The sequence below is a fragment of the Megalopta genalis genome, chromosome 8, assembly GCF_051020955.1.
Source record: "Megalopta genalis isolate 19385.01 chromosome 8, iyMegGena1_principal, whole genome shotgun sequence".
Classification (NCBI taxonomy): Eukaryota; Metazoa; Arthropoda; class Insecta; order Hymenoptera; family Halictidae; genus Megalopta; species Megalopta genalis.
Window position 1 is genome coordinate 13,511,486 of NC_135020.1, and position 27,401 is coordinate 13,538,886.

Genomic DNA, 27,401 nt, shown 5'->3' on the forward strand with positions numbered 1-27,401 from the left:
TCTGGATTCGAGGAAATCAATAACCCACGAAAAACACATCTTCTGGGTTCTCCAAACGAGAACATTTTCGCTAATTCGACTATTTTAGCAGATAACCGAGTACTCGAATCGCCGGCTATCTCATGAGATCCACTGTTACGTTCTTATTTACTCGAGTACCTCATGGTTAACTCGAATATCCGAGTACCTCATAAGTAGACCGTGGATCTAAAAAATAAAAACCGCGAAATAAAAATCGTCCTCATCGATTACATGGAACAGAAGTTGGATAAAAATGTTGTACCATTTCATCGGACGACATTAATACGGTATTTTTAAATTCATCCGGCGACTCCGCTGCGTTTCGTTTCGTTCATCCATTACCGCTATAAATGCATACGATCCATCCATACTCTGCTCACGAGTTACAGCTGTAATTACGATCGGAGACAGAAGTGCCATTTAATTTTTCGCCGCGCCGCGGTAACGATTCTCTTGCGCTCGACTCGTAGAAACAACCGCCAGTTATTTTCCCATTTCTCCGCGTAGAATTCTGCTCGGTTTCCGCGTGCAGCGTCTGTCATATAAGAATACCGTTACCTTTCCACCTAATTCGTAAGCGAAACGGCTCGTCGTATTGTCTCGTCGAGCGTACTGTGCCGGGGACGCCTTTCGGCCACTCGGTTATGCATAGTTACACGGACCGACCGGACTTTCCCTTTTGAGATTCCGCGACTGAAACGCGTCGTCGATGTCCAGAAATAACGGAGGATCGATTGTACGGGTACGATCCTTGAACTCAATGCATGTAATACGTCATGTGAGCCACCTTCTGTAATGACATGTGGACGGACAGTGAAAGGTGTAGTAGCATCAACCGCGAGGACGACGTTCAAAGACGTTGCCGCATAATCCTTCGGCTGTTCTCCGTCGAACTGGCACGAATCGCTGAAAAAAGAAAAAGAAAACGTCGTCTTCGGTGTTCCTCGCGACCCGAGGTAATTAATGGCTGGTCTGCAAGTATAAGCGAGGAGCCTAGATACCTGACCCCGAACCTTCTTTTTAACGAAACGCGCCGGCTGCATTTATGAATACAATTTTGAATGCCGGCTTCCGGGACTATCCTTACGTTGCGGACAAAGTCTACGATACAAAGGCTCTCTCTATCTCTCTCGCTTGTTCTTTCATTCTTTCTCTATCGCTCTTTTTCGTTCTTTCTCTCTCGCTCTCTCTTTCTCTCGCTTTATTTCCCCCTCTCTCTTTCATTCTTTATCCCTCGCTCTCTCTCGCTTTATTTCGCTCTCTCTCGCTTTATTTCGCTCTCTCTTGTTCTCTCTCTCGCTCTATTTCTTTCTTTCTTCTTTTTTTCTCGCTCTCTTGTTCTCTCTCTCGCTCTATTTCTTTCTTTCTTCTTTTTTTCTCGCTCTCTTGTTCTCTCTCTCGCTCTATTTCTTTCTTTCTTCTTTTTTTCTCGCTCTCTTGTTCTCTCTCTCACTCTATTTCTTTCTTTCTTCTTTTTTTCTCGCTCTCTTGTTCTCTCTCTCGCTCTATTTCTTTCTTTCTTCTTTTTTTCTCGCTCTCTTGTTCTCTCTCTCGCTCTATTTCTTTCTTTCTTCTTTTTTTCTCGCTCTCTTGTTCTCTCTCTCGCTCTATTTCTTTCTTTCTTCTTTTTTTCTCGCTCTCTTGTTCTCTCTCTCTTTCGCTCTATTTCTTTCTTTCTTTCTCTCTCGCTCTATTTCTTCTTTTTTTCTTGTTCTCTCTCGCTCTATTTCTTTCTTTCTTCCTTTCTTTCTCTCTCTATTTCTTTCTCTCTCTCTTATTCTCTCGTTCTCGCGCTCTATTTCTCTCTCTCTTTAGCTCTCTTGTTCTCTCTCTCTCTCTCGTTCTATTTCTTTCTCTCTCTCTCTCGCACTTTTTCTTTCTTTTTCTCTGTCTCTCTTCGATCGACGTCAAGTATTCAATCAATAACAGGTCGCTTGTTCCCGATCAACGGAGACGGACGGAGGATTCTTTGTGTCGCAAAGGGTTGAAAAGCATTATTAAATATGCCGGACGGGGCCAGACGTTGCCCAAGAGGGGCGGGGAAGGGAAGGGTGGCATTGATTCAGCGGAAGACACAAGCATCGATCCCGTCTTCCGATCGATTTCCTTTAGTTTTGTAGCGCCATCGACTATGATCACGTCACATTCTCTCTCTCTCTGTCTCTCTCAATCATCTTCATTCTTCTTTGAAAGCGTCCATGTCCCTCGTTGGCCCGGCGTTGCAAGGAGAGATCGAACCCGTTCGCGATTCACGGTACCGCGTCTATTTATTCGTGGCAATTCAATTACTTATCGCCAGGTGTACCGTCTTCCGGTTTCGCGAACGACAAAGTTCGCCGAGAGGAGCGCATTACGCGATTGTTAACGCGAGACTCAATTCGACCTGGCCCGCCCCCGAGAGACGTCGCTTTAGCCCCCCATCGATTTCATTTCATTCGCGACGGTGCTTCGTTTCGCATTCACGACGTTCCGCTAAGAAACGGTGCTACGTTTATAGGAGCTAGCTGCGACAGACAGAGTAGAGAGTGTTTTCTATGAGCTCGCCGGCGTTCCCTATTCAAGCGGGACACGTATGTACGAACCAGCCGAACGGCCGTTCCTCTTCCTCATCCAGGCCGTCCTCGCGCGCGCATTGTTAAATTCTCCCGGTCTAGTTGACGCCGACGCTCTCGGCGGTCCGTTTCGTTAACGTCTACGATCTCTTTTCAATTAGCGCCGGCGATCCGCAAACCTTTATTTTCCGGTGTTCGAGCGCATAACCCTGCCAGAAATAGCCGGGTTCGACTCGCTTAACTATCTCGCTTCGATGACGCCGCACCATTGACAGTTTACTATGTGTCCGGTTGTGTTGCCTCGAGTTCCATTGCGATTCGTGGATTCCCCTGAGTTTCTTTTCCAGCAAATACGGTAAATTTTCCGTAATTTTCCTTCAACTTGTACACGAAAATGGACAATATGGGAAGAGGAAATGCGATTATTCGAGCGGCTCATTTTTATAGTTGCCTCTTCCCAAATTTTTGTTTACAAACTGAAGAAAAATTAGGGAGAATCTGCTGTAACTATGGCGTCTTTGTTACTACGGCTTGATAAGTTTAACCTTTTTCACATAGACGTCTCCTTTCGGGGGATATAACGGAACTGCCGACGATTATGCTACTCCGAAAATTAAGAATTTCTGTCTTACAATACTTAGCAAACGAGTATGGTATTTAAATCTCTGTAACCGTGTTTATTCAGTCAAGACTTATTTCAAAATGGCATTTGTGCAGGCTATCCAAAAATTATGGTACCTCCGGGAAATTAGAGATTCCTGAGGTCATTCGAAGCAACTTTTTCCTTTACAAAAATTTTCTCCGAGGCATCGTTGACGAGTTATTAACGAAGAACGCTGACCAATGAGAGGCGAGCTCGGCTGGCGCGAAGCGGCCGAGCGGAAGTGTGCTGCGTGCGCTCGTTGGCAGGGCCGCCTCGCGCCAGCCGAGCTCGCCCCTCATTGGTCAGTGTTTTTCGTTAATATCTCGCAAGCAAAGCGGCGGAGAAAATTTTTGTAAAGGAAAAAGTTGCTTCGAATGATCTCAGGAATCTCTAGTTTCCCGGAAGCACTATAATTTTCGGACACTCTGTATATGTGCCATTTTGAAAGAAGTCTTTCGACTGAAACGAAGCCGCGGATTGCATTTGCGCCAAGGAAAAAGATACTTCAAATAACCTCAGTGACCCCTTATTTCCCTCTTTTTATAATTTTGGGACACCCTGTGTGTTAAAAACTCTTCAAGAAGATCGCATCGAAACAAATGGGTCATAATTTGATGGAGCGAACATCTGTCAAAAAACGATACTTTTGTTAATACTTTTAAATGACAGCTTTCGCTGCTTATTTAAAGATCGAACGTGTTTTATACGCGCCGAACTAATGGAAAATATAAACAAATGCCAAGAAATGATCGGGATTGCGGTTTACGCGAATTTGAACCAAATTCGGAGTTTCGCATTGCACAGATCGCACCGCTGTGATTTTCGCAGCAAAATTAATGTCGCCTAAATTTAAACGATGCCAGCAACAGTATCCCGAAGCGTTATTCGCGGGAGAACAACGGAAAGCGGAGCTCCTTCGACTAGGATTGCGCTAAGGAGCAGACACAGACCCGCGGAGGAATCCTATCGATTGGATCGCGTCGCTTCTCTCTCGACTCTGCCGTTCATTGAAAACTTATAACGAGGCTTTTGCGACGCGAGCCATTCGGATGCAAATGCCTGCTCGGCTTTCTTCTTGACGGTTCGCTTGGGAACGACTGATTTAACGATTAGAGAACCGTGGACGGGGTCTGCGGTTCGAGCACGGGTCAAACGACGCCGACGTTCCTCGAATTGTCGTTCCGATCCGACGAATTGATCCGCGTTCTTTGCCGTTTCGCGTGCAACGAAGTCGTTCTTCTCCGTCAGGAGGCCGCGAAGTTTTGTTATTTGCCTCGGCGAGCAACATTCGAAACGGTATCGACGATGCCACGCGTCAGATACGATCGTGTTCTCTCAACAATGCTGAGTTGACAATAGCTGATTTCTTAATTGTTTCATATTAAACATTTCGACTATTGCACTTTTCAATTCTCCAATAGTTAACAGTAATGTCTCTCTAATTGACGCTCAGATATATTGTCCACGAAAATGGACAATTTAGGGCGAGCTGATACGATTATTCGAACCTTGCGGTTCGTTTTCATAGTTACGAATTGTCAACAATTTTAAAAACGAGCCGCACAAGGCTCGAATAATCGCATCTCCTCTTCTCAAATTGTCCACTTTTGTGTACAATTTACTGTAATTACAGTAAATTCTCCGTAATTTTCTTTCAGCTTATAAACGTAAATAAACAATCTGAGAAGAGGAGAACCTTTCACCGAAACTTACACCTCGTTTTTATAGTTGTTGACAATCGGCAATTATAAAAATCAGCTGTGAGGCTCGAATCATCGCATCTCCTCTTCTCAAATTGTCCACTTTTGTGTACAATTTACTGTAATTACAGTAAATTCTCCGTAATTTTCTTTCAGCTTATAAACAAAAATAAACAATCTGAGAAGAGGAGAACCTTTCACCGAAACTTACACCTCGTTTTTATAGTTGTGGACAATCGGCAATTATAAAAATGAGCTGTGAGGCTCGAATAATCGTATCTCCACGCCCTAAATTGTCTATTTTTGTGCACAATCTGAAGCGTCAGTTAGAGAGACATTACTGTATTTTGAAACAACGGTGGAACATTTCTTGAAAAATTTACTCCAACGCGACATTAATTTGATCTATAATTGAACAAATTATTTGGATTGTTGTAATGTAGCAAGTTCTTTCGAGATTATTATTTTAACAAAAAATTCCCGATCTCCGTTTACAACGTAGCTCGGTTATTAAAGATTCTACTGATAGGCTTCTGCCTATAATAATAAATAAGCCACGGTATTCTACAGACATCAATCAATTTCTAATTGTTTCATATTATACGTTTCAACTATTGCACTTTTCAATTCTCTAATAGTTATTTTGAAACAACGGTGGAACATTTCTTGAAAATTTTACTCCAACAATAATTTGATCCGTAATTGAACAAATTATTTGAATTATTGTAATGTAGCAAGTTCTTTCGAGATTATTATTTTAACAATAAATTCCCGATCTCCGTTTACAACGTAGCTCAGTTATTAAAGATTCTACTGATAGGCTTCTGCCTATAATAATAAATAAGCCACGGTATTCTACAGGCATCAATCAATTTCTAATTGTTTCATATTATACGTTTCAACTATTGCACTTTTCAATTCTCTAATAGTTATTTTGAAACAACGGTGGAACATTTCTTGAAAATTTTACTCCAACAATAATTTGATCCGTAATTGAACAAATTATTTGGATTATTGTAATGTAGCAAGTTCTTTCGAGATTATTATTTTAACAAAAAATTCCCGATCTCCGTTTACAATGTAGCTCGGTTATTAAAGATTCTACTGGTAGGCTTCTGCCTATAATAATAAATAAGCCACGGTATTCTACAGGCATCAATCAATTTCTAATTGTTTCATATTATACGTTTCAACTCTATTGCACTTTTCAATTCTCTAATAGTTATTTTGAAACAACGGTGGAACATTTCTTGAAAATTTTACTCCAACAATAATTTGATCCGTAATTGAACAAATTATTTGGATTATTGTAATGTAGCAAGTTCTTTCGAGATTATTATTTAGCAAAGAATTCTCGATCTCCGTTTACAACGTAGCTCGGTTATTAAAGATTCTACTGATAGGCTTCTGTCGAGTAAAGCGTTAAATAAGCCACGGTATTCTTCAAGCATCAATCAATTTCGAGATAATCTTTATCGCAGAGACTGCACAACAGTGTCCACAAAAGGCGCGCAAACACAGAACGATTTGTTTAATTAGATAAGGAACGATATTGCTTTTGTAACCCTATTAACATCTCGCATTCCTAACATCGTTCAACTTACTTAGTAGTCTGTAATCAAAGCTTCAAGTTTGACAGAAGAATTGTGTAACTTGCACATATCGAGTTACTGAATTCGAATAAATCCATCCTCGTAGTATTAAAAATGCTCTGGGATTGAGAATTATCTAACTGCTGAAGAAATAATATCAACGTGAGACTACAGTAATCACAGTAAAAAAAATTGGAGAATCGGAAAATATTCGATTTTAACACTAGATTTGCGGAGCACAAGAAACCAGCTGTTTTATGTTAGTTCAGAAAAGTAACAATAAGACATCTAACTGCTGAAGAAATGATATCAACGTAAGACTAGAATAACCACAGTAAAAAATTGGAGAATTGGAAAATATTCGATTTTAACACTAGATTTACGGAGCACGAGAAACAGCTGTTTTATGTTAATTCATAAAAGTAACAATAAGACATCTAACTGCTGAAGAAATGATATCAACGTAAGACTAGAATAACCACAGTAAAAAATTGGAGAATTGGAAAATTTGATTTTAACACTACATTTGCAGAGCACAAGAAACAGCTGTTTTATGTTAATTCGTAAAAGTAACAATAAGACATCTAACTGCTGAAGAAATGATATCAACGTAAGACTACAATAACCACAGTAAAAAATTGGAGAATTGGAAAATATTCGATTTTAACACTAGATTTACGAAGCACAAAAACAGCTGTTTTCTATTCTAAACTAACAATAAGACATTTATTCTGATTTTTACCAAGTGTTATTGTAACATTTGCCGTAAGCAACATACAAACTGAATAAATAACTCAATTAGTGACATCCGTCATTTTCACGGGTTCCGTAAATCTAGCGTTAATTAATAACTAAATGGATCTACTAAATTACTAAATCGATCGATTCGACACTTTCGTCGATGTTAAGCCACAAAAAATATCTGCCCCAAACGAGAAATCAATAACGATACCGATCTGATGTTCGCATAACCAGCAACCAGCGAGCGTATATTTTCGAAAAATACCACTTTACACGTACAAGTACACGGAAATTCGTAGTACATAATTAATCGACGCGGTAATTACCGAGCGCACACGTAGCATCTACCATTAGTTCCCAACAAACACGTCGTACCGGGTTAATGAACGCACTAAATGTTAATACGGTATTAATAGAATGAGCGAGAGATGGTCGACCACAAACAATGATACTGTTCCGTTATCGCGCGTGTAATATCGTTACTTCGGGTCATCGTCGACCCGAATGGGCTCCATCGAACGCTAACACTATTCCGGCGATCGGCGATCGGTTCGGTGGGAAGGAAAACCAACGACTCCGGTTGTGCATTGAAATACGTGTATTTACCGTTTCTCGAGCGAGCACGGCCGCGCCTGCTCTATTTCACAAAATAACGATATAACAAGGAACAACGACGATCATTTGCCCAAGCAGGCGCGCGTCCGCTTATTGGAAGTTATGGTTCCCAGGGGTCGACAGCCCTCCGGCGATTTACGCGGATAGTCGACGCGCGCTTATCCCCGGCTCTCTACGCTTTGTTCAACGCGCCTGGGCGCGTTTCGACCCGTTTCGCCTAATTCCACAGTTTCTTATCAGCGACGTTCGCAAAGCAATTAGGCTCCGTAATCGTCGCACGGCCGAGAAAAGACGCGTAAACTCCACGCGAGAAAGCCGATTGTATCTAATTATGTAGCTTCGATCGAAGCCGCTTTTGACAATTCCGTCTCTTTTTGCTCGGCGATGCAGCGATTTTTCGAACGTCCGACAGATCGAGGAAAATCGACGAGAAACGGTGAAAACGGACCCGGGCGGTCGCCACGGTGCGTGTTGCAAGGCCGTTAAGAAGGCAATAAGGATAGAAAGACACAGTCAGTCGGTCGTAGGCCCCGGATCGTCGACGCGTCACGCCCGGAACCACGCGTCCTTTTTCGGGCCCCGAGCACGGGCCCAGTCTCCGGGGTGAGACTTTATAAGTACACAAAATACAAAATGGCGGCGAATATAGCGACGACGAGGCCCAGGGCCAGAGGATTCATCCCGTCCTCCTCTTTCTTCTGGGTCTCCTTCCCGTAGCTGGACGCCCAGCCCTCCTTCGGGTTCTTGTTGCTCTTCTCGGAGTCGACCAGCTCGCCGACCACGTACTTCTTCATTAGATCGAAGGCGTCCTTCGAGTGACCGACGTCGTCGAAGTCCTCCGAACCGTCCTTCCCGCTGTGCTCCTGCAGGATCTCCTCGCCGCCGGGGTGCTCGTTCAGAAAGCACGTGACATCGTACACCTTGTCGTGCAGGATTATCAGGGTCTTTTCCTTGCCGCTGCCATCCGCGACTTCGCTCCTCGTGAACGTTTTGCTCATCCTTCCGTCTTGCTTCTGAACTTCGCGTGAATCTGCGGGTGATAAATGGACCTTGTTAGAGTTCGCTTGCCGGGAAATGTTCTTAAAAAAGTCTTCGAATTCGAACGGTTCCTCTTTTTTTAACCAGCTAGCCGTTTTCGACGAGTGCAGACAAGGTTTTCGTTGTAACAGGAAATATTGCTACTGTGTTCCACTACGGGTGTACCCGTTGAAATTTGTTAAATAGGGGGTCCCAAAATTATTGTACGAGCGGGAAGTGGGGGATTCCTCAGGTCATTTGGAGAAACTTTTTCCTTAGCGGAAATGCAATCCGTGGCTTAGTTTACGAGTTATTAACGAAAAACGGTGGCCAATGAGAAGCGAGCGCTTGGCTGGCGCGAGCCAACGGCGCCAGCGGTCGAGCGGTCGAATCTCAGCTGGCGCGAGGCAGCCGAGCCAATGAGCGGAACTAGGCTTCGACCGCTGGTTGACTCCACCAGAGCTCGCCTAGCGCGAAGCGGCCGAGCCTATCAGCGGAACTGTACTGCGTGCGCTCGTTGTGGCTGGGCCGCCTCGCGCTCTCCTCTCATTGGTCACTGCTTCTTCGTTAATAACTCGTGAACGATGTCTCGGAGAAAATTTTTGTAAAGGAAAAAGTTACTTCAAATGACCTCAGGTATCCCTCATTTCACGCTTGTGCCATAATTTTGAGTCACCCTGTATATACTCTGACGTTGCGAGCTGAGTTATACGTTTCACAGAAGCGTGCGAATATGCAGATTTTGCGCGCGAGATGTGCGCGTTCGTCAACGTTAATTGCACGAACGCGTACAATTTTAATTAGTATCGTGCACGCCGAGTAAATTGTTGCAGTTTCCGCAGATTTATGTTCTACGGAGAAATGTGAAAATTTTCGATCTTTTTGTTGATACGTGCTGTAGATTCGAATGAAATGAAACTCCGTCGAGTTTTATCAAATCTTGCAGTAATTATAATCGTTATCGACATTGTTATCGATAAAGTAATCTATTCAATCCGATTTGATTTTGATCATTCTTCGCATAAAACAAAACTATTCTTGTTCGATTATTTCGTTCCTTAATATTTCGTTGTCTTCCATTTTTGGACTGGGAACCAAAATCGGTGAAAACGATGCACGCGACATTTTGATCACGATCTTCCGCAGGTTACATCGCGCGCGCACAAGCTTTCTATATAAAAAAAAAGCAAACTAATTTAATTGGTCGCATTCAATTGAAATCGATAGATGCTCGCCGCGAAAAAGCGAGCCGTTGTTTTTGCAACAAGCGTCGACGACAAATTAATTACGAGGATAGGACGTAATCGACAGAATGCGGCGTTCGGCTGAATTCCCTCGAATTACACATTATCGGCGTGGATTAAAATGCATCGGTCGATCTCGGATTACTTTCTGTGATCGCTGATTGCGCCCTTCAATTAGAAGCGGAGCGATCACGCCGGGACGCGTGGTTAATAATCATATAGGACAGTAACTTTCACAGCCGACTCAACGGCCGCGTATCAGTTGCGTCGTTAACGCGTAATCGCGGCGCGTTCGGGCCAGCGCGCGCTATGAAATTCCGCAAAAAAGATAAAAAAAAAAGAAAACGGTACAATGTACTTGATTTCATAATGTTTACGTAATTGACGAAGGCGAGCACGGAAGAAGCGTTCGCTTGGAGATTACAGAAATTTTCGAAATCGCGACGGAAAAAAACGGTCGTGAGTCACGTTCGGCCCTCGGCTACATACAGGGTGTCCCAATATTATGGTACTTCCGGCAAGTGCGGAATTCCTGAGGCGACTTGAAGTAACTTTTCTCCGAAAATGCAATCTGCAGTTTCGTTTAACGCGTTCCGCGCCACGTGTACACACGCTTACGTGTTTATTTAATGAACTAAAAGATTATTTACAACAGAGTTAGAACCGAAGAAATAATTTCCACCTCAAGAATGGGTCGTAACAAGTTATCTTAATATAATAAATTAATATATAATAAGTTTCGTTGTTGTATATACGAGAATCAATAATCACATACAATAAATCAAATTTTGGTAAAAAATATCAAATAGCCAGTGTAAAGAGACGAGTAAGAACGAACAGCTCGGCACGAAGAACGTGGACCAATGAGAAGCAAGATCAGCTGGCGCGTGACGGCCGAGCCAATAGGCGGAGAGCTGGGTCAACGTCATTGGTCACCGTTTTTCGTTAATAACTCGTAAACGAAGCCGCGGATCGCCTTTTCGCCAAGGAAAAAGTTCCTTAAAACAGCCCGAGGAATCCTCATTTCCCGGAAGCACCATAATATTTCGACAATAAATTACGACTAGAAAACGATTTTGCGGATCGTCGTCCCGTAGAACAGCTCGTAAAATAATTTGCAACCGGTTGCGGTTGTCCGACTCGGCAAAAAATCGGAGCTGTTCTCGTCGTCGGCTGGCGGCGACGGGGGGGAGGGGGGGAGATCGGTGCACACGTATCGATCGGAATGTTAATTTCGTGTTTGCCGTGGCATCGTCGAATCGATACGCTACCATCGCGCGTCGATATATCTTTGTTTGCTCTGTTAGTCAGCAGAACGTTCCTTTCGGCAAATAACCGACACGCGGCGATTTTATCGTGGCCGGCGCGATCTTCTGCCAGCGCTAATCACCCTCCCCGAGTTTATTGTTTCTACGTGGACGGTTTGTTTGCGACGATAAACGACGGGGCCGGCCGTTTTATTATGTAAGGCACTTCACCGAAGCCGCGGCCGGATAACGAACGGACTCGATGCGATACCGAGTGAAAAGCTTATCTAGATTTATTCAATCGCAATCGACCTCGTGGTGCAGCACACCGTTTTTGCCTGTTTATCGGTGCACCTTTGCATTTTCTGAAGGCGATCACCGGCTAACTAGACGTACGAAATCATTTTGGCGATGATACCAGGGACGAACAGTCATGAAATCGCGCAAGATGGTTGTGCGATTTTTGCTGGACTTGCTGACGACTTGCTTCTATATTAAAATTATCCTGTTTATATATGCAGGATAATTATATATATATTTCATTTTTATTATATTCTGTTATATTCTTTTATATTCTCTTATTATATTCTGTTATATTCTCTTATTATATTCTGTTATATTCTCTTGTTATATTCTTTTATATTCTCTTATTATATTCTTTTATATTCTTTTATATTCTCTTTTATTGTATATTCACTTATTAGATTCTATATTAAAATTATTCTGTTTACAACTATAATATAATAAAAATGAAATATATATAATTATTGTATATATGTACAGAATAATATTATATATAATTATAATTATATATATGTTATAATATTATCTAGCAAATATCTATTTTTTTTAAATTTATTATATATAATTATGATAATATAATTATCTACATAATTATGATTATAATATTATCCATCAAATATATACAATAATTTAACCTTGACATAACCTTAAAAAATGCAAACATCCACCGAATTCTGCAGAATAGCGGAAGAAAACGAGCCGAAAGAGCGAGCAAAGCGGGTTCGAACAAACCGAATTCGTGCGAACGTCGCAGCAAGCCGAGCCGAATGAATATGTATCAAAGATCGACGGTCATTAAAAATCGCATTGTTTCACGCGGGTCACCATGGGCTAACAATTAATGTCGAATTTTATTGCCGGCAAATCCGCGCGGCAACTTGATCGTTAACACGTTGGCGCGCTCGGTAACGTGATCGTCGCGTGGTAAAGTGAAAAAAGGAAAAAAAAGAAAGAAGAAACGGGTGCAAAGTCGGCAGAAAATTGATTTTACGATCGAATGTTCCACGCGCGACTGAGAATTGGCTTTCCCCGAAGAGAGACATCCGAAGCGCGGGCTGTTAAACGCGTGAATTGCAATCACGCAGAGAGATCGCCTGAAATTACGCAATCATACGTAAAACGATTCTTGGGCACTTCTAAGCCGCCGATAGCCGGCGCCCGTTATCGCAGATTTCTTATTTTCGGATCCTCGAGAGAGAGAGAGAGAGAGAGAGAGAGAGAGAGAGAGAGAGAGAGAGAGAGAGAGAGAGAGAGACGGAGCGGAAATTCTTCGGCTCGTCTGAAACCTGCATGATCATTCTAATAAGCCACACACGTTTGAAAACACGTCGTCATCCTCTGTTGCAATAGAGTGACGATAACGAAAAACTCGACGGAGCTCTCGCTAGGCTAGAGACGCGGCACGATGATCGTACCACGAGGAAGTCGCTTTTTAGAATCTTTCCGGAGCAAATATTTGAACTTATAATCTGTTCGAAAAATTCCTTTCCATATTTATACGGAGCGTCGTTTAAACATTGACACAGCCGGCAGTGGAACGATTCAAGTAATAATAATACGAAAACGTGGATTACGAAGTTTTCATTCGGGGCTTCGCTCTCGGAGAGAAACTGGGTCCCAGAAACCGATAAGTTCGCGTGTGCTGCACGACTGCGTGTCCTTCCACGAGAAACGTAATCAGCTGATCGCGGTCAGACACGTCGACCGATTGCTGTTAACCCTTTGCACTCGAGCGGCGACTTTAAGGCGACGCTAAAAATTGCTAAATTATTCTCAAAAGAACTTTCATAATTACTAAATTCGTCTGCGCTCGATAAATTGTCAAATAAAACAGAAGTTCAATTTTACGCGTTCAATTTCATATGTATCAAATAAAAACAATTGTATCGAATGGAAATGGTTGAAACGAATGTCTTCATTTTGGAATTAGAATAGTCCCGAGTGCAAAGGATTAACCGTTTGTGTCCCAGTGGTTATTCAGAAAACACGGTCGAAAAGTGGCGAACAGCGTAATAGCGCTTGTCTTAATTGATTGCGAAGAGAATTAAGCGGCGCGATAGCGCTCGTCAAAATCGACAAACGAAACAAAAAGAAAAAAAATGGAAGAAAAGTAGCTACGCGATGTACGGTAATGTCTCCCTAACCGACATCGTAACAAACATATAGTTTTTTATATGTTTAATTATTTGTTATTTTTAATTATATGTTTCACAAAAGAGTTGTATTTGAATGAAATACGAGAAATGAAATCAAACATACAGAGTCTGATTGCAGTAACTTGCACACTTTTCAAAGTGATTGCAATAGCTAACTGGTTAATAGCGTCGATAAATTGAGAAGCATGTAACAAGATTCTTCTATTCTTCCGATGCCTCCGTTACTCTGTACAAGAAATTTTCCCCAATTTTCCTTCAGCTTGTAAACAAAAATTTAGGAGGAGAAGATACGTTTATTAGAGCCTCGCGGCTCATTTTTATAATTGCCGATTGTCAACAACTATAAAAACGAGGTGTAAGTTTCGGTGAAAGGCTCTCCTCTTCTCAGATTGTTTATTTTTGTTTACAAGCCGAAGGAAAATTAGGGAGAAGTTACTGTAATTACAGTAAATTGCGCACAAAAATGGACAATTTGAGAAGAGGAGATACGATTATTCGAGCCTCGCAGCTCGTTTTTATAATTGTGGACAATTTATGACTATAAAAATGAATCGCAAGGATCGAATAATATCGTATCTCCTCTCCCCGAATTGTCCATTTTCGTGGACAATCCGAGCGTCAATTAGAGAGACATTACTGTACCTGCGTCACTGAAGTCAGATCGCGATACAAGATCTGAACAGAGCGCGATCGCGCTGTTTGGGACTGAAACGATTAAAACAGTGCCACGATCGACCGAATCCAATTTTCGTCTAATTTTCGCGAGCGGAATCGCCGCGTCCGGAACCACCAGTTGCACGACACCCTGTATAAAACTGTTGTGCGAACATGGCCGAGGATCAAGAGTAAGCAGTAACAACATTACGCAACATGTAACCCGTGGAGCCGATAACGTTATCAAGCAGATTCGCGAGGCGTACACCAATTGCTCCGTCCACGGTCGGTTAATTCGAACATCGCATCTTTTATTAGCGAAGGCTCGATGTTCGCAAAACGACGTCGCAGCGCGAGCTGTTTACACGGGCCTAGAAATGCCCGAGGGAGCCTGCCGCAAACAAAGGTGATCCATCGGGCGATACACGGGAGAGAGAGAGAGAGAGAGAGAGAGAGAGCGATCGCGGGGGCCGTATTTATATTAACGAAAGCGTGTTTCAGCGTCGCGTGACGCGCGCGCGCGCTCTTCTCCCGACTCGCTTCGACGAAGCAACGCGCTCCGTTGGCCTCCAAACGTTCGCCTTCGACCATCGACGACGCAAATACGGTGACGCGCGGATAGCATGGCAAACATAGACTCGTTATCGGACGGATCTCCGGCGAAGAAAGCGATCCGAACGGCGCTGGATCGTCTACGAACGCGTATTTGTTACACACCGCGCACCTTGGCGGAGAGGGGAGGAGGGATTCCTCGATGAAAGTCGCAAACGGTTAGTACACGGGTACGGCAGTTTCGGAGCTGCGCTGCGTCGACAATGGACGACGGGAGGGAACGCGGCCGAGAGAAACTCGTTAAACCAGATGAATCGACTCTCCGGACGAGGCTCTCTCTCGGCAACGATCGGAGCGCCGCTCTCTCGCTGGCATTCGAGGTTCTCGCGACTGGAATTCGCCGCTACATGTCTACGAGTCACGGTCTCTGTCCACTTTATTCACTTCCGGCAACGAGAAATGGTACCACCTCTCTTTCTCTCTCTTTCACGTACCTTCTTCTTCGTCGTCGTCGTCGTCGGCGGCGTCTACGTGACGGCTTGGAAACGCACTTGCTCTTGATATATCGTGGCCCGACTGACTGCCGGTCGATCCTCTAGAATTCCTTTGTGCGCTCTTTGACCGGGCCGGCGGAGAAGGGAGGATCAATGGCGAGAAAGAAACACGAACGAGCGAATCAACGCGGACGGATATATCGCTCTCTCTCTTTCCTTCTCGCGCTGTCTCTATTTCGCTCTCTGTCTCCCGGTCTATTTCCCCCTCTCTCTCGCTCGCTCGCTCGCTCGCTTGCTCGCTCGCTGTCTAGTTCTCCCTCTTTCTCTCCGTCTATCTCGCTCTCTGTCTATTTCTCCCTCTTTCTTCTCGCTCTCTCTCGCGCGCGCACACTATCTCCCCTCTCTTTCGCTCCGAACAGGCTCTTCGCGAGCCGCCACTGGCACAAACACTGCTACGATCCAGGTCAGGCTGTAGCAGCTTTATCCTTGCCCCCTCTAGAAGTTGCCCCACCACGTTCCCCTTATCATCATCGACTCCCACTCGACGGGACACCGGTTAACTACATACGTATGTACGTACGTACATACATAGTTGCTGTTGGATAAATAAAATAGTCGCACATAGAATGATTTTTCTTTTTTCGTTGCTTGTAATTTTCTACACGCGACGAGCTCTCTTGCAAACGTGTGGCGATGGAAACATGGATTTTCTTCTTCTTCTTCTTCTTTTTCTTTTTTCTTCTTAACACTGTGCCGTCCGGTGGCACCACGCTCTGGTGCCATGCAAAATCTATCTGTTGTATGCCGGTGATACCATTTTGGTGCCATTTTAACCCTCCGCACTCGAAGCTACTTTAACTGTAAATATAAAATCATTTTTCTAACTTATAGTATCTTTATTTTATGTGACAAAATGCATTTTACGCGTATGAAATTGACACTTGGGACCAACGCAACAGTTACATTGTTCACAATTTTTTAAATCCGAACCTTGTTAATATATAAATTATCTTAAAACGTGATGTAACGAATTTTAGTGGTGCCACGGAGTCACCGCTCGTGTGCAAAGGGTTAAAAAACTGAAGTAACATTTGAACTATATTTCTTGGGTGTTAAAAGGCAGCAAACTAACTATAGCATTGTGCTTATTTAACTAAGAATCAAGTACGAAAATTCTTGGATGACATATCTTAATTTTAGGGATTTATATTATATATTTATCAATTATAGGGATTTATATTAAACATATCTAAGATCTGCGGAGACGGCATAGTGTTAACACTAAACCTACCAAGCCGGTCATAATGACCGGTTTTACATTTTGTATTTTAAAATTGCTAAAATTATAGAGACTTTTTCATGGGAAATTATTAAATGAATTTCACAGTCCGAGTATTCGTTGAAATGAAAATTATGGAAAGTCTAAATAGATTCGGTTTCATCGTTCTTACAGAGCAACAGAAATTCGTCGTTTTTAGTGCTCGGTAGGTTTAGCGTTAATACGAATAGATTTTGATTGCAAAAAGTTGATCGTCAAAAGTTAACGTAACTCGTGTCGCGAGTTGTAATTTAGCGGCGCTGCTATTTGTGTTGCTTGAAACTAGATTCGGCTGCGAATTGGATGATTCGAATCGACGATTCCGCGATGATCGCGGAACATTCTACCGCAGAATTTAGCGCTGGCTTACGTCAGGGAATGCGGGAGCAGCTGTGGGTTGAAGCAGTGGGTTGTGGCAGTAAGGCGATGGAAAGAACGACGGGATATCGACCTTACCGAAATTATTGATGGCTCGCGACGTTTCACGCGACAAATAGAGACAATTTTTGTTTCGCACGATTTGATCCCGCGGTTTGATCGTGAGACACGATTATTGAGAGATCGCGGATAATTGTTGAAATGAAACGTGACGCAAGCTGTTTTTATGATGCGCAAACAATTATGCGATGATAGCGCGGTATTATTTGTTACATTCCTTCCAGGTATTTGGACAGATTTTTATAGCGAAGCGACTGAATAATGTTTGTTGCGGGTTTGGAATATACTTGTCTTTTTTCTCTTTTTTTCTTTTAAATGTTTCATTTATGTTCGATTTTATTTCGGTCGAACGATTATGTTAAGTTTGTCGCGAGTGTAGAATATACTTGTTTTTTTCTTCTTTTTTTGAAATGTTTCATTTATGTTCGATTTAGTTTCAGTTGAACGGTTATGTTAAGTTTGTCGCGAGTGTAGAATATACTTGTTTTTTTCTTCTTTTTTTGAAATGTTTCATTTATGTTCGATTTAGTTTCAGTTGAACGGTTATGTTAAGTTGCGAGTGTGGAATATACTAGTTTTTTCTTTTTCTTTTACGATTTTATTTCAGTTGAACGCTTATGTTAAGTTTGTTGCGAGTATAGAATATACTTGTTTTTTCTTCTTTTTTTTAATGTTTCATTTATGTCCGATTTTATTTCAGTTGAACGCTTACGTTAAGTTTGTCGCGAGTATAGAATATACTTGTTTTTTTCTTTTTTTACAAAAAGGTTTCATTTATATATACGGTTTAATTTCAATTTAACGCTTACGTTAGTAACGAAAATTTTTCTAAAACGTCCAATAATATTGCATTTGTTTAACTTCATCGTTGCAATTGCCAGACTTCATAGTTGCAGTTGCCAGACTTCGTAGTTGCAGTTGTCAGACTTCATAGTTGCAGTGCTTAATTACGTAAATCGATTAAAATCGATAAATTAACGTAAATCGATTTGTAGCAATGCAAGAAACTAGAGAGCTACGGCTACGGATCTTTATGCGAAATTAGAGTTGTGTAAAGTGCATAAAATCCGCGGTCTGGCGATCACGAAGTAGGCCACCGATCTGCAACCACGTTGCAGAGATTGCTTTCATCCTTCCTTATTTGTTCAAATTACCGTCGGTTTTCAACCATAATAAACGTAGTTTTCCAAGTCAAGATCGAAACAGCCACAAACAGATCGTTCAACTGAAATATCATTTTTAATATGCTTTAACAACAATTTCACGATACCGCGAAAATACAGTATTATTCTCTGCAATTTTCCTTCAGTTTGTTTCATGCAAATTAAAAATCGTCTGCATCAATTATACGGAAGAAAAGATAACCGATGACGCGCTTCTTCTTTCAACCGGTTAGTTTTTAATTATACGTTTTTAATTATATGTTAGTCTTTTATATGTTTAATTATTTGTTCTTTTTAATTATACGTTTCATAAAAGAGTTGTATTTGAACAAAATACGAGAAAAGAAATCAAACGTGCAGAGTCTGATTGCAGTAGCTTGCACACTTTTCAAAGTGATTGCAACAGCTAACTGGTTAATAGCGTCGATAAATTGAGAAGCGTGTAACAAGATTCTCATATTCTTCCGATGCCTCCGTTACTCTGTACAAGAAATTTTCCCCAATTTTCCTTCAGCTTGTATATATAAACAAAAATTTGGGAAGAGGAGATTATAGAGATTATAAGAGATTATACAGATTATATAGTATATAGATAGTGTATAGATTATATAAGACTATATTACACTATACTATAGAGTAATATAAATTATAACTTATATATGTATATAAGACTATATAAGAGATTATAGGAGACTATATAAGTATTATAAAAACGAGGTGCAAGGCTATCGAATAATCGCATCTCATCTCCCCAAATTGTCCATTTTTGTGCACAATCCGAGCGCAAATTAGGGAGAAATTACTGTACAACCCAGCCTCTGGTCTAAAGACTAATTATTTCAATGAAAATTCGTTAATTGATGCACGTGGCTCCGATAATTTAATCAGCCACCGTACACAAACATTGCAACGAAGACATTTTTAAATGAAACTCCCGCGAAACATTAGCGATGGCGTTTGACGTACAAGCAATTACGTTGTAATTAATTAATTACGAAACACTCTCTGTCGGATGTAAACGAAGTAATCACACAAATGTAATCCTGTTGCATTCGAACGCAAAGAAAATCAGTTAATCCGTGAACATCTTTTCAAAAACCTTTGTCTAAATATGCAGAATTTGACGAAGAACTTTCTTTGTCAATAATTGTTCGGAATCACTGATAAATTTCTCTCGTCAACCGCGTTCTTTTCCTATGAAAAATATATCATTACAAGCTAATCGTTGGTTAATTAAAGTTTATAACCTCCACGGAGTCGGAAGAATTACTATTATCGTTTCATAGTTGTCGATTGTCAACAATTATTAAAAAACGAGGTGCAAGGCCCGAATAATTTTATTTCATCTTCCCAAATTAGGGAGAATTTACTGTAATTACAGTAAATTGTCCACAGAAACGGACAATTTTGGAAGAGAAAATACGATTATTCAAGGCTCACAGCTGATTTTTATAATTGCCGATTGTCAACAATTATAAAAACGAGGTCTAAGTTTCGGTGAAAGGCTCTCCTCTTCACAAATTATTTATCTTTGTTTACAAGCTGAAGGAAAATTAGGGAGAATTTACTGTAATTACAGTAAATTGTCCACAGAAACGGACAATTTTGGAAGAGAAAATACGATTATTCAAGGCTCACAGCTGATTTTTATAATTGCTGATTGTCAACAATTATAAAAAGGAGGTCTAAGTTTCGGTGAAAGGCTCTCCTCTTCACAAAGTATTTATCTTTGTTTACAATCTGAAGGAAAATTAGGGAGAATTTACTGTAATTACAGTAAATTGTCCACAAAAACGGACAATTTTGGAAGAGAAAATACGATTATTCAAGGCTCACAGCTGATTTTTATAATTGCCGATTGTCCACAACTATAAAAACGAGGTGTAAGTTTCGGTGAAAGGTTCTCCTCTCCCAAATTGTTCATTTTTGTTTACAAGCTGACGGAAGATTAGGGAGAATTTACTGTACCTGTGTCTTCGTTCTTGCGTCTTTCGGGAGTCTTTCCACCGCGCAACACGGACTGAATCAATTTTTACGCCCGCTCCGGACCTCTCCCGTTTTTCATCAAAATTTATGCCCGGTAATAAAGAAAGATGCCGGTCATAATCCGACCGCGGATCATCGTGCAATTTTTCGGCCGCGCCTATTATGTACTTCCTCGACAATTTAACGAGCGACTGCCCTCGGCGTTCCTCGCGTCGAATTCGTGTACGCGAACAATCTGCATACGAACGTCAGCCAAGATTCTACTTTCGATACGGTTGCAAATGTAACGTTATTGACCGATCGTGGTAACAAAGCAGAATGCGAGGGCTACCTCTACACCTGTTGCCGAACCACGTTATCGTTACTCGTAATCCGTGTAACAAGTTCCAATGTGGCACAGTGCGCATCACGATTTACATTCGTTATCGTTTAGACAGCGCTGAAGCTATTTTCGTCGGCATCCAACGTGCTATCATCTTTTAGCTAAAACAGAGACATTCGAACGATTTATTGATAAAAATATCGTTCTTCCAACAAATTGTCTCTTATTTCTATGTATAATTTAAGTATACGAGCCGCCGAAAGCAGAAATGACGTAAATGGCATTAATAAAAAAAGGAGACATTCGAACGATTTATTGATAAAAATAGCGTTCTTCCAACAAATTATCTCTTATTTCTACATATAATTTAAGTATACGAGCCGCCGAAAGCAGAAATTACGTAAATGGCATTAATAAAAAAAGGAGACATTCGAACGATTTATTGATAAAAATAGCGTCCTTTCAACAAATTGTCTCTTATTTCTACGTATAATTTAAGTATACGAGCCGCTGAAAGCAGAAATGGCGTAAATAAAAAACCTTAATTCCTGGATAATGAAGGATGAATTAAAAGTTTTGTAAAAAGCGATAACGTAGAAAATTGTCATAGCTCTTTTACGTGAACCATTTCCAAGCTTTAACTTGAAACAGTACAAAAGAAGAATAAAATAACATGTTAAATTAAATACGATTTAGCAATATTAACCCTTTGCGCTCGAGTGGTGACTCTGAAGCGCCACTAAAATTTGTTATACCACGTTCTAAGATAATGTTTAAACTAACAAAGTTAATACAACACAAGACACAATTTCATACGCATAAAATGCACGTTGTCATACAAAATGAAAGTGCTACAAGTCGGAATAATTATTTTAGATTCACGGTTAAATTAGCTTCGAGTGTGCAAACGGTTGAATCGAGCCAGCAGAACATTGACTTTCGCAACACTTTTGCGTTGAACTGTTTACACGTGCATTCGACAATCGTCGTAAACAAAGTTAATGCACTCGGATGGTGCATCAGCGTTGAAAGTGGCGTTTTCAGGCTTTAATTGAAGAGACAAAATAACACGTTAAATTAAATATGATTTTACAATATCAAATCGAGCCCGCAAAGCATTCACTTTTGCAACACTTTTGCTTCAAACTGTCCATACGTAAATTCGACAATCGTCGTAAACGAAGTTAATGCACACGAGTGGTGCATCGACGCCAAAGGGGTGGTTGCATCGCGTTCCAAAATAATTTCCACGTTATCGAATTTGTTTACATTTGCAGACCCGTTAAACGTGTACACGGTGTACACGGTATAACATGGAAATACTTAGGAAAAGGATTAGAAAAACTATGAAAAATGGTTTCGCGTGCGCACGGTAAACGCAAGTTATCTTTTTCGGTTCGTAAAGCCGCGGGTAGCGTTCGCTGCGAAGCTGTTTCCGAAGGAACGAGCTCTGCCAAACAGAAACGCCGCGCGCAAACACGCGTGTAAAATCGGAATTCGTATGGGAAAACTCGAATTTACCGGCGAAGGGAATTGCGAACATTCTTTTCCACTAAAGCACGGTATTCGTGGGAAGAACGCGTTGTAATTTTCTTCCGGCGAAACCCGGCGATCGACTAACGGGTCTCGCGAGGGTTCGTTTTGTTGGTCGCGAGTTCTTCTGTTCTTTCCGCTCAAACCCCTGCTCGAATCCGACAAGAATGTCGTTTCGCAAATCATTGGGTCCCGACAGGACCTTGGCGACACGAAATCAGCGTGTTCGGAGCCCGAGGTATTGATCGGCAACGGTGCATCATCGTATGCGGACCCTGCATTAGCCGCATGCGGCTGCATTCGACGCGTATGCAATGCGCTGACCGTGCTACCGGTCTGCGCCTGATGTGGATGAAACTTTATTACCTGCTGGTGTCATTCTCCTCGCGGTCACGATCATCCGAATGCACGGTAATTCGGGAAGCGGTGATCTGTGGTCAAAAGTCGATTTTTTAAATTTTATATTAGAACAAAAATTTGTTTTTTTCTTTGCACCGAGAACCTCTATTGAAGCTTCAGAATAAGAAATATTAATTCTGTCGGATAATTTCACGAGTCTCGGTATAAGGTTATAAAGAAAAAAATCTTTGGATTGAAATTAAAATTAATTATTTCGATTATTTTCTGTAAGATATCAAATGCGAAGTACATGTGTAGAATATTTTTATACATGACAATACATCTCATTTATAATAAAAAATTATATTAATTATATATTTATTAGTATATTAATATACTAATATATTAATATATTAATAATATATGTATTATTTTTTTTATTTAAAGTCGCATCTATCTTTTTGAGTTATTAGCGACTAAATAATAATTATATATATTATGTATGCATAAATAATAATATAATAATAATATATTTATAACATATATAATATATATTATATATATATATAAATTTATTAATATATATTACATGTATAAATATATCATAAAAATTCCTTAACTCACCGATTTAAACTTCGAGGGAGCTTACAAAAAATCGATTGAAAGTGATAGACACGGGACTTTGTTTATATAAAAGTTTGCACTATTGTTAACCCTGTGCACATAACTTTTCGAGTGAAAACATCTGCAAAATTGAATTCTACGCTTATTTTAACAAACGAGCGTTGCAAATGTATTCGTATCTTGAAAATGATTGTTTATTTATATTGGATTTTTGTTTAACCTTCAGGAAAACGTTTTCTAAATGCACTTATGAATTTGTACATTCTATAGATTATATATAAATCTTGTTTTTAGTAACTATATCGCTGCCTTAGAACCCGTCGAAAATTTGTTTCAGATTTACAGACGCGTATTCTATGGGCAAACATATTTGTAGCTACATTTGTTTACTTATTTATTCGACGGTATGATTATTTATTCGACTGACAAACTTGCTTGATAGTGAAACTATTGTTAAAAAACATAAAAGAATCGTGCGAATCCTCCTCTTTAGTTTCCCCTTCATATTCACACTCATCTTTCCGTAAAGTTCGATAAATAGAAATTGAGAACAAAATCGATGCAACATCGATGCAATATCTGGTCAAAATTGCAGCGAATCGAGCCAGTTCGTCCAATATTTGTCCAATGTATCATTTAATATTTTATTCAATTATCCAATATAAATTCGCCGAGATCAATTTTGGAGTGATCCGTCGCGCGAGCATAGAAAACGCAGTTTTCAAGCAAGATAATATATTCAAGCTTTTATTGCGTTGCATTAACATACGGCACGGAAATACATTTCTAGTTCACGCGAGGAACAAATTGGCTCTCTGTATACACAGATAGCGCGCGTACAACCATCTCGCGCGATGATGCAACTCATCTTGCGCGATAATGCAGATAATACTTACCAGGCTTGGCGAATGTAATCGGGCAGTTCGGTTTTATCTGCTCAGATACTGAATAATAATGCCGGTCGTGACTGATAAGCAGCAATTGTCTTGCGGTATTTATAAGTTCTGCTGCTATTTCCAAGCTCGTTTTTCGATCCGTCGTCGCGTAACGCAGCGTAATTATTGTTTCGTTGCACTTACAGAACTGTTCTCCCAGATAATCGGTGATCAAATAACGATCGCGTATCGAGCACCCGCGGCAGATAAGTTATTGAACTCGCGTAGACGGCGCGTCACGCTGCGTTTCGACCGGAATGACAGCCATATTCGATCGCGAAAATCGCCTAGTCACGATGAAAACGCGATGCCTCGTTTTCTTATATCTTCGTATATCTTCGCGATATACGGCGCGAGACTCCCATTAATATTCGGACACTTATGAAAACGCAATAACTTTTCTAAAACCGGACTAAACGATTCCGATTACCGGCACGCTAGATAATGACTGGACTACTTTGTTAAAATTATGTATCGTTACTCGGAGTGACGAAAGAAAACAAAAATAACTGTCTCGTTTTTTTTAATCTTTCTATCTGAGCCTGTTCAATTTTAAACGTTTATAGGATACGCTTTTGCAATCGGTGAACGCAAAGTCAAGTTGAACGATTGTTTTAACTGCAGATCTCTCGCACTTATCAAAAATCGGGATAAAATTCCAATTTTTAACGATCTTTGGTTGTTTATTGCTTGGGTCAAGGGCAACCGATTTCGATGAAATTTTCAACATGCGCGAGTTTTTGACATTTTACCGAGTTCTACGAAACGCATTATTTAAATTTTCGTTGCAGGCTCGGATTAAAAAAAAAGTTGAAAATAGGAGCTTTTTATTTTCTTTTGTTATTCTATGTAATTGCAAAATTTAGAAAAAGCGTTCCAGTTATGATCTAGTAGACTGATGTTCCCCTGTCGTCTAAAAAATAGTTGAAGATGGGAGCTTTTTATTTTCTTTTATTTTAAATAATTGCAAAATTTAGAAAAAGCGTTCTAATTATAGTTTAGTAGACTGATGTTCCTCTGTCTAAAAAGATTCAAGTCGTTTAGCCCAGTTCTAAAAAAGTTATTGCCTTTAAAATGGTGTCCGAACACTGTAAATTCTCTCCAATTTTCCATCAGCTTGTAAACAAAAATGGACAATCTGGGAAGATGAAATAAAATTATTCGAGCTCTCATTTTTAATAGTTGCCGATTGTCAACAATTACAGAAACGAGACGCAAGGCTCGAATAATCGTATCTCCTCTTCCCAAATTGTCGCTTTTTGTGCGCAATCTGAGCGCGAATTAGGGAGAAATTACTGTATCCTGTGTCACGACGAGTATACTCGTCGCGCGTAAAAAGTAGCGACCTCCTTTTAAAATAGGGAGTTCCCTTAACTAGTTAGTTGTGTTTGACGAGTATACTCGTCACGGAGAAGCAGCAGTATAGTGATTTCTTTCTGATTCGCGCTCAGATTGCGCACAAAAATGGAGAATTTTGGAAGAAGAGATACGATTGTTCGAGCCTTCCGGCTCGTTTTTATAGTTCTGTTATAGTTGTCTAGTTATGTACAGTAGTCTAGTTATTGTCTAGTGTTATTGTACAGTTATGTTTAGTTTTATAGTTGTCAACAGCTATTAAAACGAGACGCAAGGCTCGTTTAATCGTATCTCCTCTTCCCAAATTGTCGCTTTTTGTGCGCAATCTGAGCGCGAATTAGGGAGAAATTACTGTAATTCGACTAATGGAGCTTGATCCCAGTCACCTAGCGCCGGTGCTCGTGGCGGCTCGGCGCTTCGTTCGAACTCTCTGATAAACGACTTTTGTTCTTCGGAACACTCTGTGTCATCGGAACACTGATTACATGCGACGCGTTCGACTGTAACTCCTCCCGCGAAGTTCATTCAACCGTTCGCGTGTATCTGTACTCGAAATGCACACGGAGCAATCAGATTGGTTACCGCGATCGCGCGATACAATGTCATATCTCGGATCGAACGATCGCGCAATCTTTCGCGAAAGACCGCCGCGGACACCGAAGAAAAATGTTTGCTCTCGCGAATGAATTTACGACGGCGTTTGCTCCTTTCTCGAAATCTTATTCGGTTTTCAAGGATACAGTAATGCCTCCCTAACTGACGCTCAGATTGTGCACAGAAATGGACAATTTGGGAAGAGGAGACACGATTAATTTGAGCCTTGCGGCTCGTTTTTATACTTGTTGGCAATTCGTAACTATAAAAATGAATCGCATGGCTCGAATAATCGTATCTCCTTTTACCAAACTGTCCATTTGTGTCTAGAATCTGAGCATTAAGTGGGGAGAATTTACCGTGCAGTAATTTCTCCCGAATTCGCGCTCAGATTACGCACAAAAATTGAGAATTTGGGAAGGCGAGATACGATTATTCGAGCCTTGCGGCTCGTTTTTATACTTATTGACAATTCGTAACTATAAAACGAGGCGCATGATTCGAATAATCGTATCTCCTTTTCCCAAATTGTCCATTTGTGTCTAGAATCTGAGCATTAAGTGGGGAGAATTTACCGTACAGTAATTTCTCCCGAATTCGCGCTCAGATTACGCACAAAAATTGACAATTTGGGAAGACGAGATACGATTATTCGACCCTTGCGGCTCGTTTTTATACTTGTTGACGATTCGTAACTATAAAAATGAACCGCATGGATCGAATAATCGTATCTCCTTTTCCCAAATTGTCCATTTGTGTCTAGAATCTGAGCATTAAATGGGGAGAATTTACCGTACAGTAATTTCTCCCGAATTCGCGCTCAGATTACGCACAAAAATTGACAATTTGGGAAGTCGAGATACGATTATTCGAGCCTTGCGGCTCGTTTTTATACTTGTTAACAATTCGTAACTATAAAAATGAACCGCAAGGATCGAACGAATCGTATCTTCTCTTCCTAAATTGTCCATTTTTGTGGACAATCTGAGCGTCAATTACAGAGACATTACTGTACTTCAAATACTGGAATTTCCGAGCAATCGGAATGTTCGATTGCCAATTTCTTATCGAAATTGCAATTTAGCTTATCCAACGGCAATCGTTTGTCGTCGATAAACAAATGAATAAATTTGCAACAAGATATCGGTTACAATCGTGAACAATCGAACGTGTCTGTGGTTGTGTGTGTGTGTGTTTGCCGGTTTGTTCTCATCCGACAGTTCCAGTGTCCAACGGTACGTACATTTTTATGCGAACATCCG

The 27,401-nt window shown here is 40.8% G+C and overlaps 2 protein-coding genes across 6 annotated transcripts in view; one reads left to right on the forward strand and one right to left on the reverse strand.

The window, feature by feature from the left end:
* HnRNP-K (Heterogeneous nuclear ribonucleoprotein K) overlaps positions 1–27,401 on the forward strand; it is a 301,352-nt gene that overhangs the window by 248,305 nt on the left and 25,646 nt on the right. The gene's annotated exons all lie outside the window — the stretch shown is intronic.
* LOC117217599 (cytochrome b5) lies at positions 7,466–15,975 on the reverse strand. Of its 2 annotated transcripts, none has more exons than XM_033465319.2 (2): positions 14,474–14,708; positions 7,466–8,894 (listed from the first exon to the last, which is right to left on the reverse strand). In XM_033465319.2, exons 1-2 carry the CDS (start codon positions 14,691–14,693, stop codon positions 8,476–8,478), a joined length of 639 nt encoding a protein of 212 aa, XP_033321210.2. In that variant the 5' UTR covers positions 14,694–14,708; the 3' UTR covers positions 7,466–8,475. The 2 variants fall into 2 exon arrangements, with proteins under 2 accessions (XP_033321210.2, XP_033321211.1); XM_033465320.2 differs by lacking the exon at positions 14,474–14,708 and adding an exon at positions 15,532–15,975 and having other exon boundaries at positions 7,830–8,894.

What these genes read in the sequence shown, in the direction of transcription:
- LOC117217599 (XM_033465319.2), bottom strand. Translation starts at nt 14,693, where the DNA reads ATGTTGTTACTGCTTACTCTTGATCCTCGGCCATGTTCGCACAACAGT. An exon ending in ATCTGACTTCAGTGACGCAG is followed by an intron (nt 8,895 to 14,473) that starts GTACAGTAATGT and finishes TATCACCCGCAG; the next exon opens with ATTCACGCGAAGTTCAGAAG.